The 15,046-nt window shown below is 48.8% G+C and overlaps 1 protein-coding gene across 3 annotated transcripts in view; it reads right to left on the bottom strand.

Annotated features, from left to right (window-relative positions):
- Window positions 1-15,046, bottom strand: part of LOC119184222 (neprilysin-1) — a 246,194-nt gene that overhangs the window by 100,267 nt on the left and 130,881 nt on the right. For all 3 annotated transcript variants that reach the window (XM_075888738.1, XM_075888739.1, XM_075888741.1), the window contains exons 11-12: window positions 742-845; window positions 622-680 (exon numbers count right to left, since the gene is read on the bottom strand). In XM_075888738.1, coding sequence (XP_075744853.1) covers window positions 622-680; window positions 742-845 — 163 coding nt within the window. The remainder of the gene's footprint in view (window positions 1-621; window positions 681-741; window positions 846-15,046) is intronic.

Genomic DNA, 15,046 nt, shown 5'->3' with positions numbered 1-15,046 from the left:
ACGTAACGCAGCCCAGAGCCACAGCGACTTGAATACAGCGAGCTCACTCTAGTTCACCAGCGCTGCAGCCGTCGTTTGCGTGGTGAGGCCCCCGAATTTTAACCTTTGTCGGATTCTCGCAGGGTTTCAACGGCTGTGACTGAAAACGCCAGCGACATGACAACTCTTGTTACGCCAGCTATAACATTGCAGGGAATTCTCCACTGACATTGGAGCCTTTTCACGGAGATGCCTAAGAAGACGCGGAAGAGGCTAAACGGATTGGAGGCAGGTCGCAGACTGGGGCTCGCTTACTTCGCCATGAATAATAGCGCTCGAACGTAGTTTGAAAACCACGAATGTTAAGACATCTCGCAAATAACGACAGAACGTAGTACCTGGTGGCTCGGCGTGAGGTGGCACAAAACGAAGACAGGTTTTGTTACGCGTTTGTTGTCACCGCATGCAGCGGGCGAGTAGAAAGAGCAAGTCTCATTTTGAAACTATGCTAGTAATGCGAGGGCGATAAGGATATGCCCTAAAAGCAAAAAAAAAACTGATAACAACAGAACGAATTGCTGATAGTTATAGCGTTAAAACACTGGCTAGCAATTTTATGCACGATACGACGAGCACACTTACCGATTGAATTCCGATATACATCGTACGATATGGATGTGCGCAACTGTGGAACCGGTATCCTGCAGGCAAAATAAAAAGCCGTCCTTGCTGTACGCACAGATGCGCGCAACACGAACTCACCGGTCCATGTGGTTGTACTTTCCCAAACGCCTCCACATCTGTTCTGCCCTGGCTGAGAGAAGTACGACCACATTGGTGCCAAAGCTCGAGTCTGGGTGCAGCTCCTGCAGCGCGAGAATGAAACAACCATGTTGGACAGGGTGGATCGCAAGGTTCAGTGCTAGGCTTCATCTCAGTTGGGCTTGACTCGGCCGCATGTGACTCGGCTCGGTGCGACTCAGACAACTTACCCTGTTGGACCTCTGAGCCCTACTGCTGCGGCGCAGCTCTCATCGAGCAAAGAACACGTCTTGCCAGATGTAGGGCTTTAACTGAACTCAGGAAGAAAGAAAAAGACAAGGGTGACCCAGCGCTGCCACGAGGCCAAGCGTCAGCTCGTGAGGAGGCTCAATAATGATGATGGCTGCTGTTCTTCTACGAGGGTGAATAAAGGGAAGTCACAACATACCCCATAACCAGCTTTCAGGGAGGGAGGGAGGGAGGGAGGAATGGATGGATGGATGGATTGATGGATGGATGGATGGATGGATGGATGGATGGATGGATGGATGGATGGATGGATGGATGGATGGATGGATGGATGGATGGATGGATCCAGCTGTGCCCTTTAAACAGGCGGTGGCTCAGGCCACCTAGCCATAGAGTTAAGTACTATCACTGTGTGTTTAAGGATTGAATTTCATTCGCGCCTCGATTGTAGCCACCATTCAGTTAGCCTCCTCCTGGTTATTTCTACCCGTTTAAAGTCTATTTTGCTTTCACTGTCCTTGAACTCCAATGCTTTAAAAAATTCGGTGCCATCATCTTTGACTATGAGGTGGAGCCATTTACAGAACAATGTTTAGCTGTTTCCTTCTCCTCTCCACACGCACTACATACCGGGTCTGTGCCTTCGTATTTTGCTCGGTACGTCTTGGTCCGAAATACTCCCGTTCTAGCCTCGAAGAGCAAAGAACTACCCCGAGAATTATCGTAGATCTTTTTCCTTGCAATTTCCTGCTTAAAAGTTCGGTAGGTCTCCAGTGATGGTTTTGTAAGCATTCCCATCTTCCACATGTCCCTCTCTGTTTCCTTCACCTTCTGTTCAACCAATGTTTCCCTTTGGCTTGATATTTTGCTGTTGTCTAAATTTTTGCTTGAAAATTTTCGTGTTCGTTTCCTCCATTTAGTATGGACGTTCTTCATGTACAAGAAACTGGAAACTTCCTAGTCCAACGCTCCTCTCCTATTTTTCTCAATCGCTCCTCAAATTCTATCTTGCTGCTAGCTTCCCTGCACTCAAACAATCAGGGACACTGACCCAGAGCCACAGCAACTTGAATACAGCGAGCTAGCGGCCACGGCTAGAAGCTCGCGCGTTTTCAATGGGACAAGGTCATAGAGGCGAAAATTGAGAAAACGTTCTGAAAGGGACACGTTCTGGGAGCTCTACTGCACTTCACAAATGCAGCATTGTTAACGTCGGGGCTTCCAATTCTGTTTCCACAACAAATCAAATTTACACAATGGGGCTCTATGGAAACCACCGAAATCACAGCTTGTTTTTCGGGACAAAACAAGGCCTTATGAAAAAACTATGCGGAAATCTGCACATGTTTTGGAGATTTAAGTAGTACGAAGAGCCTGCAATCTTGTTTGAGCCTGTAATCATGTTTATTCGAGGCGAAAAGTGCTTTTCAAAATGCAGTTTTCTACAACGCAGTCGTGTCACTGATACGACTCTTGGACCATTGTATCTTGTTAAGACAAATTTTATCGCCTAGCACCAAGCTGGTGTTATGGCCGAGTGCAATAAAGAAAAAAAAAAGGTGTAATGGCCAATTTGTTCGAGTGACCAAGCACGTAGTTCGCGGGCGTTCAATTTGTCGCGGCGTGGGTTCGAATCCCAAGAAAAATATTTTACCTCTGTTCTTTCATTTTTTTACAGAATTCCTGTCAGTGGTTACTGTGTTCGGCTGCCGATCCGATGGAAACGAGTTTGATCGTGACCGCGGCTCTAGCATTTCGAAGCCGGCGAGAATCCTAGAGTACTTATATGGATGTTCGTGCTTGCGTTTGCATGTGTGCATGTATATATGTGACGCTACGATGAATGGCAGACGTGGCCCAGCTCATACTCCATGTTTTTTCTATTCTCATCTTCTTCCTTCTCTGCCTCTACTACTAACTCCTAACCATCGCTACCTTCTTACGTTACAGGATTCCCCCTCCCCCGAAAGAAGTCGCGTTAGACGAACATAAATAAAAACTGAACATGCACGGCTTAGAACTGAACACTGTCAAAAAGAGAAGATCATTCCAAGTCCGAGGAAATTTCCGTTAACACACTATAGCTTCACAGGAGAGGACAGCAATCCGGGGTATCAAGTACAGCTCTGGAGGGCGAGGCTGGCTGTTGCGCTCTGGACAAGATAAGCATGCTTTGAGCGTGAAATCAGATGAAAACACAGCCGGTATTCTTGCGATGAATGAACATGGTGTGATGGCCTTGAAGCATTGGCTGGATGATTTGCGCAGGTGTCGTGCTATTTGTCTTGATTGGAACCGATGCGGCGCCACCCGTTTGCGTGCTTGTTGACCGAGGCTGGTGCGGTGATTGCTGCGTCCTTGCGGAATACAGGGTATGGTTTGGCGCCTTTCTCGACGTTGTATGTCGTGTTGCCTGAGTCTTGATCTCGACTGGAGAAAGCTTACTCGACGTCCCTTGGGAAAATATCCTGGATTCGATGCTTTCTTTGTTTCGAGCAAGAAATCTTGAATATGTCGTTGGTTTGGTTGACACGTTTGTAAACGGCTTTCCATAAACCGCGTGTGTTCTTCCGAAGATGATTCCATTCGTCGTCGTCCTTGTTCGTATAGCCCTTGGAAACTCTGTTGTTCTTGGACTTGCTGGCATTGATGATGTTGCTGCGAAAAGACCTGAGGTGGCAGCCCTTTTTCACCATGACACTGACTTTCTGGGCAATTGAATGTGGTGTCGAGTGGGCAGGTAGTAGTCTCTAGGCTGTTGTGCTGCATTTCGGGTAATGAAGGTAATGCTTCAGAATTGATAGATATACCATCAGGGGATTCTTCTTCGCTGTTCGCGGCGAGTGGTTCTTGCGCCTGAATCTGGATGGTAGGTTCAGGGCTTGGCTGAGTATTCTCTGAGCTCCGCAGCTCTATCCCGACCATTGTGAGCGTGCTAGATGTGAAGTGGGCGTTGTGAGCGACGAAAGAGCCAAGTGACGAAAAACCACGCGGTAGCCTAATTGGGCTAGATGGAAAATAAGCTGATCCAATGTGTGGAGACTGATATTCACTCTTTGAGTCGTCATGGCGTTGTTCGGCATTTTCCTCATGTGTCAGCTGGTCTACCATTAACAATGCGTCCTTATGACACGAATAGTGACCGTTAGGAGCCTTTGAAGAGCTGTGTCGTAGAAAACCAGGTGGTGGACTATGTATGCGAGACGAAGCATGAAAGACATCAGTAGGGTGAGCGATGTCTCGTGTCGTATGTTGAAGCGATGACTTCGGAAATGCTGACTTTCGCGCAGAAGGGATGCGCGCTTGACGGTTAGGTTTTTCCCAATATACGCATGGCTTTCTGTAAGTAAACTCTTGTGCCACTTCGTCTTGAAGCAGTTGTCGATTCGCGCTGGGGTTTCGAATGATTGAGGACTGCTTAAGGAATTGACGATAGTGTGCAGTTGTCTCTAGATGGTTGGAAATGAGTAGGTCTTGGTCATAGTCGTTAAAACGGGTAATCATCTCCTCTTTGATTTTTTGCCATGATTCGTCATTTTCAAAGATGTGGGTGAGGTAAAACTTAAATGCCTCACCGGAGATGTAGTCAGTGAAGTTGATGATCATCTCCCGTTCCGACCAGGATGCAGCGGCGGCGTGGAGCTCGAATAGGTTGAACCGGTCCTGTACGGGTCCGTCGTCTGCTGATCCGGTGTACTTGGGGATGTCGACGCCAGTCGATGGTTCTGTCATGGTGCCGGTAACTGAATGCGCCTGAGATCACCTCTTCTGTGGTCGATATTCAGTTGAGGCGTACTGCAGGTGGCTTCGTGAATGATGTGAGGTTCACGAGTGGTGGCCAGTTCTTCATCCGACGCTACGATGAATGGCAGACGTGGCCCAGCTCATACTCCATGTTTTTCTATTCTGATCTTCTTCCTTCTCTGCCTCTACTACTAACTCCTAACCATCGCTACCTTCTTACGTTACACATATACGCATGCAAAATTAAAAAAAAAATGGAGTTGGAAAGGGTTTGAACCCCCGCTTCCCCTGCCCCCCATTGGCGGGCGCAGCGGTACATTCTACGTTAGCAGAGCTGGAGAAAACTACAAGTCTGCACTCCGGTGTGTGCACACTGTGAGTCAGCGTTGAAGGCGTGCATATGGCATAACGTAAATAGCAAGGAATAAGAGTAATTTTCGTCAGTCATAGAGTTGGTTGCGATGGTAGCGAAAATGTCGCGAAGATTGAAATGGTGTTTAAATGGCTTATTTCTTTAAAGATGGTAGGTAACGTTGCTTCACGCAATAAGCCCACAAGGCAAGCAATGCAGTAATTTGTGCTTCGCTCCACTTCTACCTCTTCACGTAGACTACATCGCGAGCTAAAATTGTACAATATCCGGCAGCGCCTTTGAATATTATTAAAAGTGTTCGCTGAAACATTAGTATTCTTCTTATTGATGTACACATGTACTCCACTCGCCTCTAAACTGCCAAGCCATTCCATTACATTTGAGATGATTGAATAAATCAATAAATGAATAAATGAATGAATGAATGAATGCTAAGCACGTGTTATACTCACTAAAAGGCTAATTCTAAAACCTGACTGGCCTCTTGACACGCGTTTTGTCGCAGTAACAACTGAGTTAATATATAAAAAATATTTTCAACTGTGTACCTATCATGTAATCAAACTTGCACATTTTCGTTTCACAAGTGTGTGATTGTTTTCATCACCATCATAAGCAACATGACCATGCTGATTGTAGGGTACATGCCACTGCCATAGATCCCTGCCTTACATTTTTTTATTATAATTTTATTACGTTTTTATGGAGGACTATGCATCTGTGGAGACACTGTAGATATACCGCCGCGATGGCACAGCAGCTATGGAGATCGGCGGCTGGTGGCACGAAAGGTGCAGTACCAGCCACAGCGGTCGCATTTCGATGGAGGGAAAACGGTAGAGGACCATTGACTGTGCGATGTGATTCCGCCTTAAAAACACCTGGTCGTCAAAACTTACAGATTTCTCTCTGGTGGGCCTCATAATCGCGTCGTGTACTGGTATGTAAAATTTAATTATGGCTTTCGTTCAGTGGTTCCCAGTCATGGATGTGTCGGGAACCCTGTGGACTGATGAAAGTGATGGGGGGGGGGGGGGGAGCTTGCAGCTGAGTAGAGGAAGGGTAAGGGGGGTTCGTAGATAAGTTAAAACACTACTGTAGCGTGCAACAAGTGCCTTTTATTGCTACGAAAAACATCAAACAAACGTGCCACATCACTTTATTCTGGACAGTTCACGAATACGTGGCACAGTCACGCTTAAAGAAAAATGTGGGTGAGGGTTTCACAGATCATAGAAATGGCTTCGCGGGCCCCCATTTGAGAACCACTCCTCTAGTGTATAAAAAAATCATGTACCAGCGGGCCTTAGAATGACATTATTTTGTAGTGTTTTTTGTTTCGTTGAATACTTTGATGAACGAAGCAAAGTGACCGGCAGACAACAGATGAATACTATAGCATTAATGAAAGGGTGGTAGATATTGTAAATAAACTGAATAAGAGATGCACAATGAAAGTAGTACAGACTTACGCCCCTACATCCAGCCACGATGACGCGTTAGTTGAAAGCGTCTATGAAAACATGGAATCAGCAATGAGCAAAGTAAGCACACAGTATACTATACTGATGGGCGACTTAAATGCGAAGGTAGGGAAGAAGCAGGCTAGAGACCAGGCAGTAGGAAATTATGGCATCGGTATTAGAAATTTTATAGAAAAGTTATTAGTAGAATTCACAGTCGCAATAATACACAGATCGTGAATACTTTCTGCTGAAAACGAGTGATTCGTAAGTGGACAAGGAGGAGCTCTAATGGCGAAAGTAAGAAGAACGAAATAGACTATATACTGAGTACGCACCAAGGCATCGTGCAGGATGTGGAAGTGCTTAGCAAGGCACGATACAGTAACCATAGAATGTTACGGTCTTGAATTCACATAGACTTGATGAAGGAACGACAGAAACTGATACGCAAGCAGCCAATCAATGAGCTAGCACTCACAGGCAAAGTACAGGAATTTAGAGCCTCCCTTCAGAACAGATACTCGGCTATTATCGAAGAAACTAGCCTTAGCTTTGACGCAATGAATGACAATCTGACGCGTATCATTACGGAGTGTGCAGTGGAAGCTCGAGGTACGGTAGTTAGGCAGGACACTGGCAAGCTGTTCGAAGACACGAATAACCTCATTAAGAAGCGTCACAACATGAAAGCCTCAAACATTACAGACCAAAATACTGGCAGATTTTTCGAAGTTGATTAATAAGCTAAGGTATCTGATGTAAGGAGGTATACCATGGAGATAATTGAACACGCTCTAAAGAACAGAGGAAGCGTCAAAGCGGTGAACAGAAAACTTGGGATAGGCAAAAAGCAGACGTATGCGCTAAGGGACAAGGAAGGCAAAGAAACTACGAATATGGTTGAGATAGTTAAAACAGTGGAGGAGTTTTACAGAGATCTGTACAATAACGGGGAAAACCGCGACCTTAATGTAAGAACTAGCAGTAGCCCAGATGACATCCCTCCAGTAAACGACAGAAGGAGTCAGTAAAGCCTTAAAGTGAATGTAAAGAAGAAAAGCTGCTAGTGAGGATCAGGTAAACTCACATATGCTGAAAGATGGAGTACAGATTGTGTTCTAAAAACAAGCCACGCTATTTACGAAGTGTCTCTTGACGGGGAGGGTACCAGAGTTTTGAAAGAATGCTAACAACAGCTTAATACATAAGAAAAGAGATGACAAAAACTTGAAGAATTACAGTCCGATCAGCTTGCTCTCCATCGTATTCACGCTATTTACAAAGGTAAATGCTAACAGAATTAAGACAACATTGAAATTTAATCAACCAAAGGAACAAACAGGAATTCAAACAGGCTACGCAACAATCGATCACATTCATACTATCAATCAGATAATAGAGAAATGCTGAGAATACACCCAACCACTACAAATAGCCTTCATAGATGACGAAAAGGCATTTGATTCAGTGGAAATATAATCATTCATGCAGACACTGTCATCAGGGCGTCGACGAAGCATACATAATCATCCCGGAAGAAAGTTACAGAGTATAAACTGCCAACATAGTGCTCCCAAAATACCAATAAAGAAAGGTGTAACTTAAGGGGATACAATCTCCCTAATGTTATTCACCGCGTGCTTACAGGAGTTTTTCAGTTGCCTAGAATGGGAAAAGTTAGGGATAACTAAGAATGAAGAGTACCTTAGTAATTTGCGCTTTGCTGATGGCATTGCCTTGCTGAGCAACTCAGGCGACAAATTGCAACTCACGATTACTGAATTAAACAAGAGCAGAAAGGTAGGTCTTAAATGTTTTCTGCAGAAAGCGAAAGTAATGCACAACAACCTCGGAACAGAACAACGCTTCGAAATAGGCAATAGTGCACTTGAAGTTGTAGAAGACTACGTCTACTTGGACAAGTAATAACCACGGAGCCAAACCAGGAGATTGAAGTAACTAGAAGAATAAAAATGGGGTGAAGCACATTCGGCAAGCACTCTCAAATCATGACTGGTAGATTCCTACTATTCCTCAAGAGGAATGTATATAACAGCTGCATCTTGCCAGTACTTGCCTACTAAGCAAAAACCTGGAGGCTTACAAGTAGGGTTCCTTTTAAATTGAGGACGACACAGCGAGCGATGTAAAGGAGAATGATAGGTGCAACTTCAAGAGACAAGAGAGCTTAGCGGATCAGAGAACAAACCGGAGTTAAAGGTATCATAGTTGAGATCAAGGAGAAGAAATTGACATGAGTCGGGCATGTAGCGCAGAGGCAGGACAACCGCTGGTGATTGAGCGTAACTGACTGGGTTCGTAGAGAAGGCAAGCGAGTTAGGGGGAGGCAGAAAGCTAGGTGAGCAGATGAGATTAGGATGTTTTCGGGTACAAAGTGGCAGCACCAAGCACAGGACCAAATTGACTGACGGAACACGGCTGATGCTTTTGTTTTGCCGTGGTTGTAGTTAGGCTGATTTTGATGATGATGATGATGATGATACATGTACGGTGAGTGAGTGAGGGACGGGAATGCCCACGTCGACGTCGATGCCGATGGCAAAATCCAGCCGAGAATGTCGATATAAGTGCTATCGCAATAAAAAGAAAAGAAGAAGGTGTGAAGGATTGAGAGGAGACTGTCATCTGGAACGGCCACACAAACTTTCAATAAGCTGTTCATTTAAGCTTGGGCACAATTTCTCCCCAATCACTTTTTTCATTAAAGTACACCTTTAATTGTGCGTTGCAAACTGGTGGAGGAGCTGGGATATAATTCCAAGCCCTTTGCAAGCTACGTAACGCAGCCCAGAGCCACAGCGGCTTGAAGACGGTGAACTCACTTTAGTTTACCACCACTGCAGTCATCGTTCACGTGGTGAGGCCCCCAAATTTTCACCTTTGTTGGATTCTCGCAGGGTCTCAACGGCTGTGGCCAAAAACGCCGCCGACGTGACAACTCGTGTTACGCCGGCTATAACATTGTAGTGAATGCTCCACTGACACTAGAGCCTTTTCACAGAGAGGCCTAGAAAGACGCGGAAGATTGGCTAGAACAATTAGAGCACGTTGCGAAGGCTAAGGAATGGAACGCAGGTCGAAGACCGGGACTCACTTACTTCGCAATGGAGGATAGCACTCGAAGATGGTCTACTACCGGTTAACTCAAGCACGCCAACACCTGCTTCCAGCCTTACCTCAACTCGGCTCTCCTAAGTCAACTCGCCTGTAGGCAGTCGAGCGCATCGACGGCCGCATCATAATTTGCACCAGACTTAAAAGTATGGCGCCCCATGTCGCCGATTAGTTGTCGAAGCACCAGTAATAGCAGCATGACCATACGGCTTAGTTTTGCATCGTGTAAATTGTACTTGCGTTAATCGCTCCACTGCCGTCTGCTGCACCCGATGGTTCAGCGCGGTGGTTTACCGCAATGGCTGATTCCTCTACCACCGGTCATCTCAAGTGCGCCAACACCTGCTTCCATCCTCACCTCGACTCTCCTGTCCTGGATCAACTCGCCTGTAGGCAGTCGGGCACAACGAAGGACGCATCATACCTTGCACCGGACCTAAATGTGTGGCGCCCCATTTTGCCGATTAGTGGCCGAGGCACCAGTGATAGTAGCATGCCTAAACGACTTCGGTTTTTTGTCATCCAGGTGTGCACATAGCGAACTGGGGGTACATGTACCCCCAGTTTACTATATTGCCGCGAACTATGCATTGGGTTTGTTTATTTGTGTTTTCTTTTTCGGCCTGGCTGCGCCGGCCTGTGCTATCACTGTTTTCACAGCGTTTCGAACAAACGCTATCACAGCGTTTCGAACAAACGCTATCGAACAGCATTTCGAGCATTCCGAACAAACAGCGTTTCGAACAAACGCTATCACAGCGTTCTCGATACAATTCGACTATTCGAGAAATTCTCGCGCCGAGGGATATAAATTCCCGCACAGCCGATGCCGCGACATTCGATCGCCGACGCTCACTAACGTGCACGTCGTTTTGCCGACCGCTGCTTCACCGTCTGTGTATTCTTTCAGTTGTTAGGGGAGCACAAGTTCGCTCCAATAAACTTGTTTTCCTTATAGACTACTGCATCGTCCTTTGCTGCGTGACATCTGGTGGAGGTGCGAGGTACATGAACCCTAAGCCATTGCCAAGCCGACAAGCAAGCCCAACACGACAAGCACGCCCAACTCGTGTCAGCCGCCGACAGCAAGGCCTTCAGCCAGAGTTTGGACTGCTCCCGGATAAAAAGAGGAAAGAAGACGTAAAAACCACGATGATCAACGCAGGCACCATGACCAGCGCTACCAACCCTCCCGTAGTTCTGCAACAGCCTCGTGAGCCCCCATCATTCCGAGAATCTCCTGGTGAAGACCCGGAAGAGTGGCTGGAGAAGCTGGAGCGCATCCGCATCTTTAACAGGTGGGTGACGAAGAAACGTTTCGTCATGTCTTCTTCTATTTGGAGGATGCAGCTCGAACGTGGTTTGAGAACCATGAAGGCTCCCTAACCGACTGGACTTTCTTTAAGAGCAAATTCCTCAAAATATTCGCTACGGTTGTGCGGAAAGAACGAGCCGCCCTTTTGTTAGAGACGCGATTGCAACACCCTAACGAAGGTGTTGTACTGTTCGCTGAGGAGATGTAGATGCTGATCCGGAGAGCTGACCCCGAAATGGCAGAAGAGAAGAAGGTGCGCTTTCTGATGCGGGGAGTTGAACAAGAGCTCTTCGCTGGACTCATCCGCAACCACCCTAAGACCGTCGCTGAGTTCGTCACCGAGGCTTCGATGATCGAGAGGACCTTGGATATGCGTTCGCGGCAATACGATAGACCACTCAACACCCTTTCGGTGAACCCGGTAAACGCCACTGTATTGGCGACGGAAGACTTGCGGGAGACCATCCCCGCCGTCGTTCGCGAGGAACTGAGGAAATTGTTCCCAGCAACGCCGCAGCCCCAAGTAGCCTCCCTCGCTGACGTCGTCCGCGAGGAGGTTCAGCAAGCACTGGGGAATTCTACGCCGTTGGAAGCATTTTACGAACCACAAGCGATGACCTACTCCGCTGCTGCTCGTCGACCCCGACCCGTCCCAACCCGTTATCAAGAGGCCCGGCCGTACCGCCGCCCAATGTCGCCCGCCCGACCTCCTGTAACCCGAAACCAGGCGCCCAGAAAGACCGAGGTGTGGCGAACGCCAGATAATCGTCCGCTGTGCTACCACTGCGGAGAGGCCGACCACGTCTACCGCTGCTGCCCGTACAAGAGGCTGAGTTTGCGTGGGTTCTCCGTCGACGCACCCCGCCCGCGAGCCGGCCAGCGCCCATTTGAGATCGAAGAATACCTGTCGAACACCAGCCGTGGACCATCCCGTTTCAACCGTTCGCCGTCGCCCTACCCGTACTATCCCCCCAACCGTCGCAGCAGTGCTGACTTCGGCCGTGGACGGTCCCCCAGCCCACGAGGGGGAAACTAAAAGCAGCAACTTCTGGAGGTGAAGTTGCACAACGGCGAAAAAATGAAAACCCTCCAACGACGCAAGACCGTGATTCACAACATGCCCTCATCCCGACGACCCGACGACACCCTGACGAGACCCCGAAAACGAAGACAGCTACGCTGCGCGACGCGTACCCGAAATGACGAAGCCTGCCGCTGAGAAGACGACGATGACGACGCATAGTGCCCGACCATCAACACGCGCAAGCCGCGATAGGACGCCCCGACGCACCCGAAATTCGAGGAAAGCGGCATCCGACGTCCAGTTGTCCATCGACGGCCTTGACGTAGTCGCCCTCATCGACACGGGAGCCGACTACTCGGTCATGAGCGGGACATTCGCGTCCAAGCTAAAGAAAGTTACGACCAGATGGGACGGTCCGCACATACGCACAGCAGGAGGCCACCTCGTGACCCTAAGTGGAATGTGCACATCGCGCGTCACCATAGACGGCACTACGTACCCTGCGGAGTTCGTCATTTTGCCTAACTGCTCCCGCGACATAATTCTCGGAATGGACTTTTTGACGGACAATGGCGCAATAATTGATCTGCAGACCAGGTCGATAACGTTTTCTTCCGATCACTCCACGACGCCGCAGCCGAACCTCGGGCACCGTGCTGCTGTAAGGATCGCCGACGATCACGTCACCCTGCCACCCCGCGCAAGCTTGATGATCGCCGTCTATTGTGACGGTGCTGCTCCTGACGTCGACGCTATCGTGGAGACTGATCAAAGGTTGCTTCTGGACCGCGGTGTTTCTGTCGCAAGAGGCATTGCACGGTTTAAGCAACGCAGATCCCGCGTTTTGATCACCAATTTCACCGAGGAGTACCAGCATCTAAGCAAGGGCGCTGCAATTGCGTTCCTCGAAGAAACGCAAGAAGCTAGTCAAGTGATCGCGGTCGCCACCTTTGAACGCGCACGCGCAGATGCTTCCAGGCTGCCACATCCTTTCGACGTGAACCCGGCGCTGTCGCAAGAAAATCGGGACAGATTACTGGAGTTGCTCCGTCACTACAGCGAGTGTTTTTCCTCGAACTCGAAGTTACGTCAGACACCTTTGGCGAAGCACCGGATAATAACCGAAGATGGAGCCTGACCTACCAGACAGTCACCGTACCGTGTTTCTTCACACGAGCGCGAAGCCATCCGGACTCAAGTAGATGACATGCTCAGCGACGACATAATACAGCCATCGAAAAGTCCGTGGGCTGCGCTGGTTGTACTCGTGAAGAAAAAAGATGGCACTTTAAGTTTCTGCGTTGACTACCGGAGACTGAACAAAATCACCAAAAAAGACGTGTACCCCCTGCCACGAATCGACGACGCCCTCGACCACCTCTGGCACGCCAAGTACTTCTCATCCATGGATCTGAAGACCGGCTACTGGCAAATTGAAGCGGACTAGAGAGACCGAGAGAAGACTGCATTTATAACCCCGGACGGTCTTTACGAGTTCAAGGTGATGCCGTTTGGGCTGTGCACGGCACCCGCAACGTTTCAGAGAGTCATGGACACTGTGCTAGCAGGCCTGAAGTGGCACACTTGCCTCGTATACCTCGACGACGTTGTCGTATTCTCCCGGACTTTCGACGAACACCTCACAAGGTTGGAATCTGTACTCGAGGCCATTCGTACGTCGGGGTTAACGCTGAAGCCTGAGAAGTGCCGTTTCGCGTACGAGGAACTCAAGTTCTTGGGTCACGTCGTGAACGCCGCGGGAGTCCTACCTGACCCGGCAAAAACATCAGCCATTGCGAACTTCCCAAGGCCAAAAGATAAGAAGGGTGTGCGAAGGTTTCTCGGACTGTGCGCATACTACCGGCGCTTCGTCGCAAACTTCACACGCATTGCAGAGCCACTCACGCGCCGGACGAAAGAAAGCACCCTTTTCAGCTGGGAAAACGACCAAGAAAAGGCATTCTGCGAGCTACAACAACGCCTGCGAAACCCGCCCGTACTCGCTCATTTCGATGAAAACGCCGAAACGGAAATGCACACGGACGCCAGTGATAATGGTTTGGGTGCCGTCCTCGTCCAAAAGCAAAGCGGTTACGAAAAGGTAATCGCCTATGCAAGCCGTGGTCTGTCGAAGGAGGAGAGAAACTACTCTGCCTCCGAGAAATAGTGCCTGGCTATTATATGGGCCATTTCAAAATTTCGCCCATACGTCTATGGTAGACCGTTTAAGGTTGTGACAGACCATCATGCGCTGTGTTGGCTCGCCAATTTGAAGGACCCCTCTGGCCGTCTTGGGCGGTGGAGCTTGCACCTGCAAGAGTTCGACGTTACAATATTCTACAAATCCGGCAGGAAACACTTCGACGCCGACTGCCTGTCCCGCGCTCCCGTCGACCCACCACCACAGGACTCCGATGAAGACAGCGCGTTCTTCGGAGTCGTGACAGAGAGCGACCTAGCCGCCCAGCAGCATGCCGACCCTGACCTCCGCGCCATGATCGACTACCTCGAAGGACGCAACGTCGCCGCGCCTAGGGCGTTCAAGCACAACTTACCAGCGTTCAGCTCTAGCTCACTACTATGGTTCAACGCTGCCACAGCCTGACGCACCCGTGGCAGAAGTTCCACCATGGCTCAAGGCACAGGCCAGTGACAACCGACCACTGACCCGCCTGCGACAATCCACCCGACAAGCGGCGCAGGAGGGCATCGTCACTACCACCGAGAACTCACTAGCGGTATACGTAGACGCAGCTACCGATAATTGCGTTCTGCACACCAGTCTCGTATGCCCCGCGCAACCTGAAATCCAACATATCTGCTCTTACGTAACAGAGGCACCGTTCCCATCCGTATTAGCGGAGCTCACTGCTATACGGGACGGGTTAACAGTTATGATATCCAAAATGGATTCTTTGTCACACGATAAATTGCTTGTATATACGGACTCCACGCAGGCAGTTCGAGAGCTGCGAAAAGTGACCAGCTCCATCGATATA

Source organism: Rhipicephalus microplus, chromosome 3 (assembly GCF_043290135.1).
Source record: "Rhipicephalus microplus isolate Deutch F79 chromosome 3, USDA_Rmic, whole genome shotgun sequence".
Classification (NCBI taxonomy): Eukaryota; Metazoa; Arthropoda; class Arachnida; order Ixodida; family Ixodidae; genus Rhipicephalus; species Rhipicephalus microplus.
Note: the sequence above shows the minus strand (reverse complement) of the source record. Positions and strands in the feature narration are given on the sequence as shown.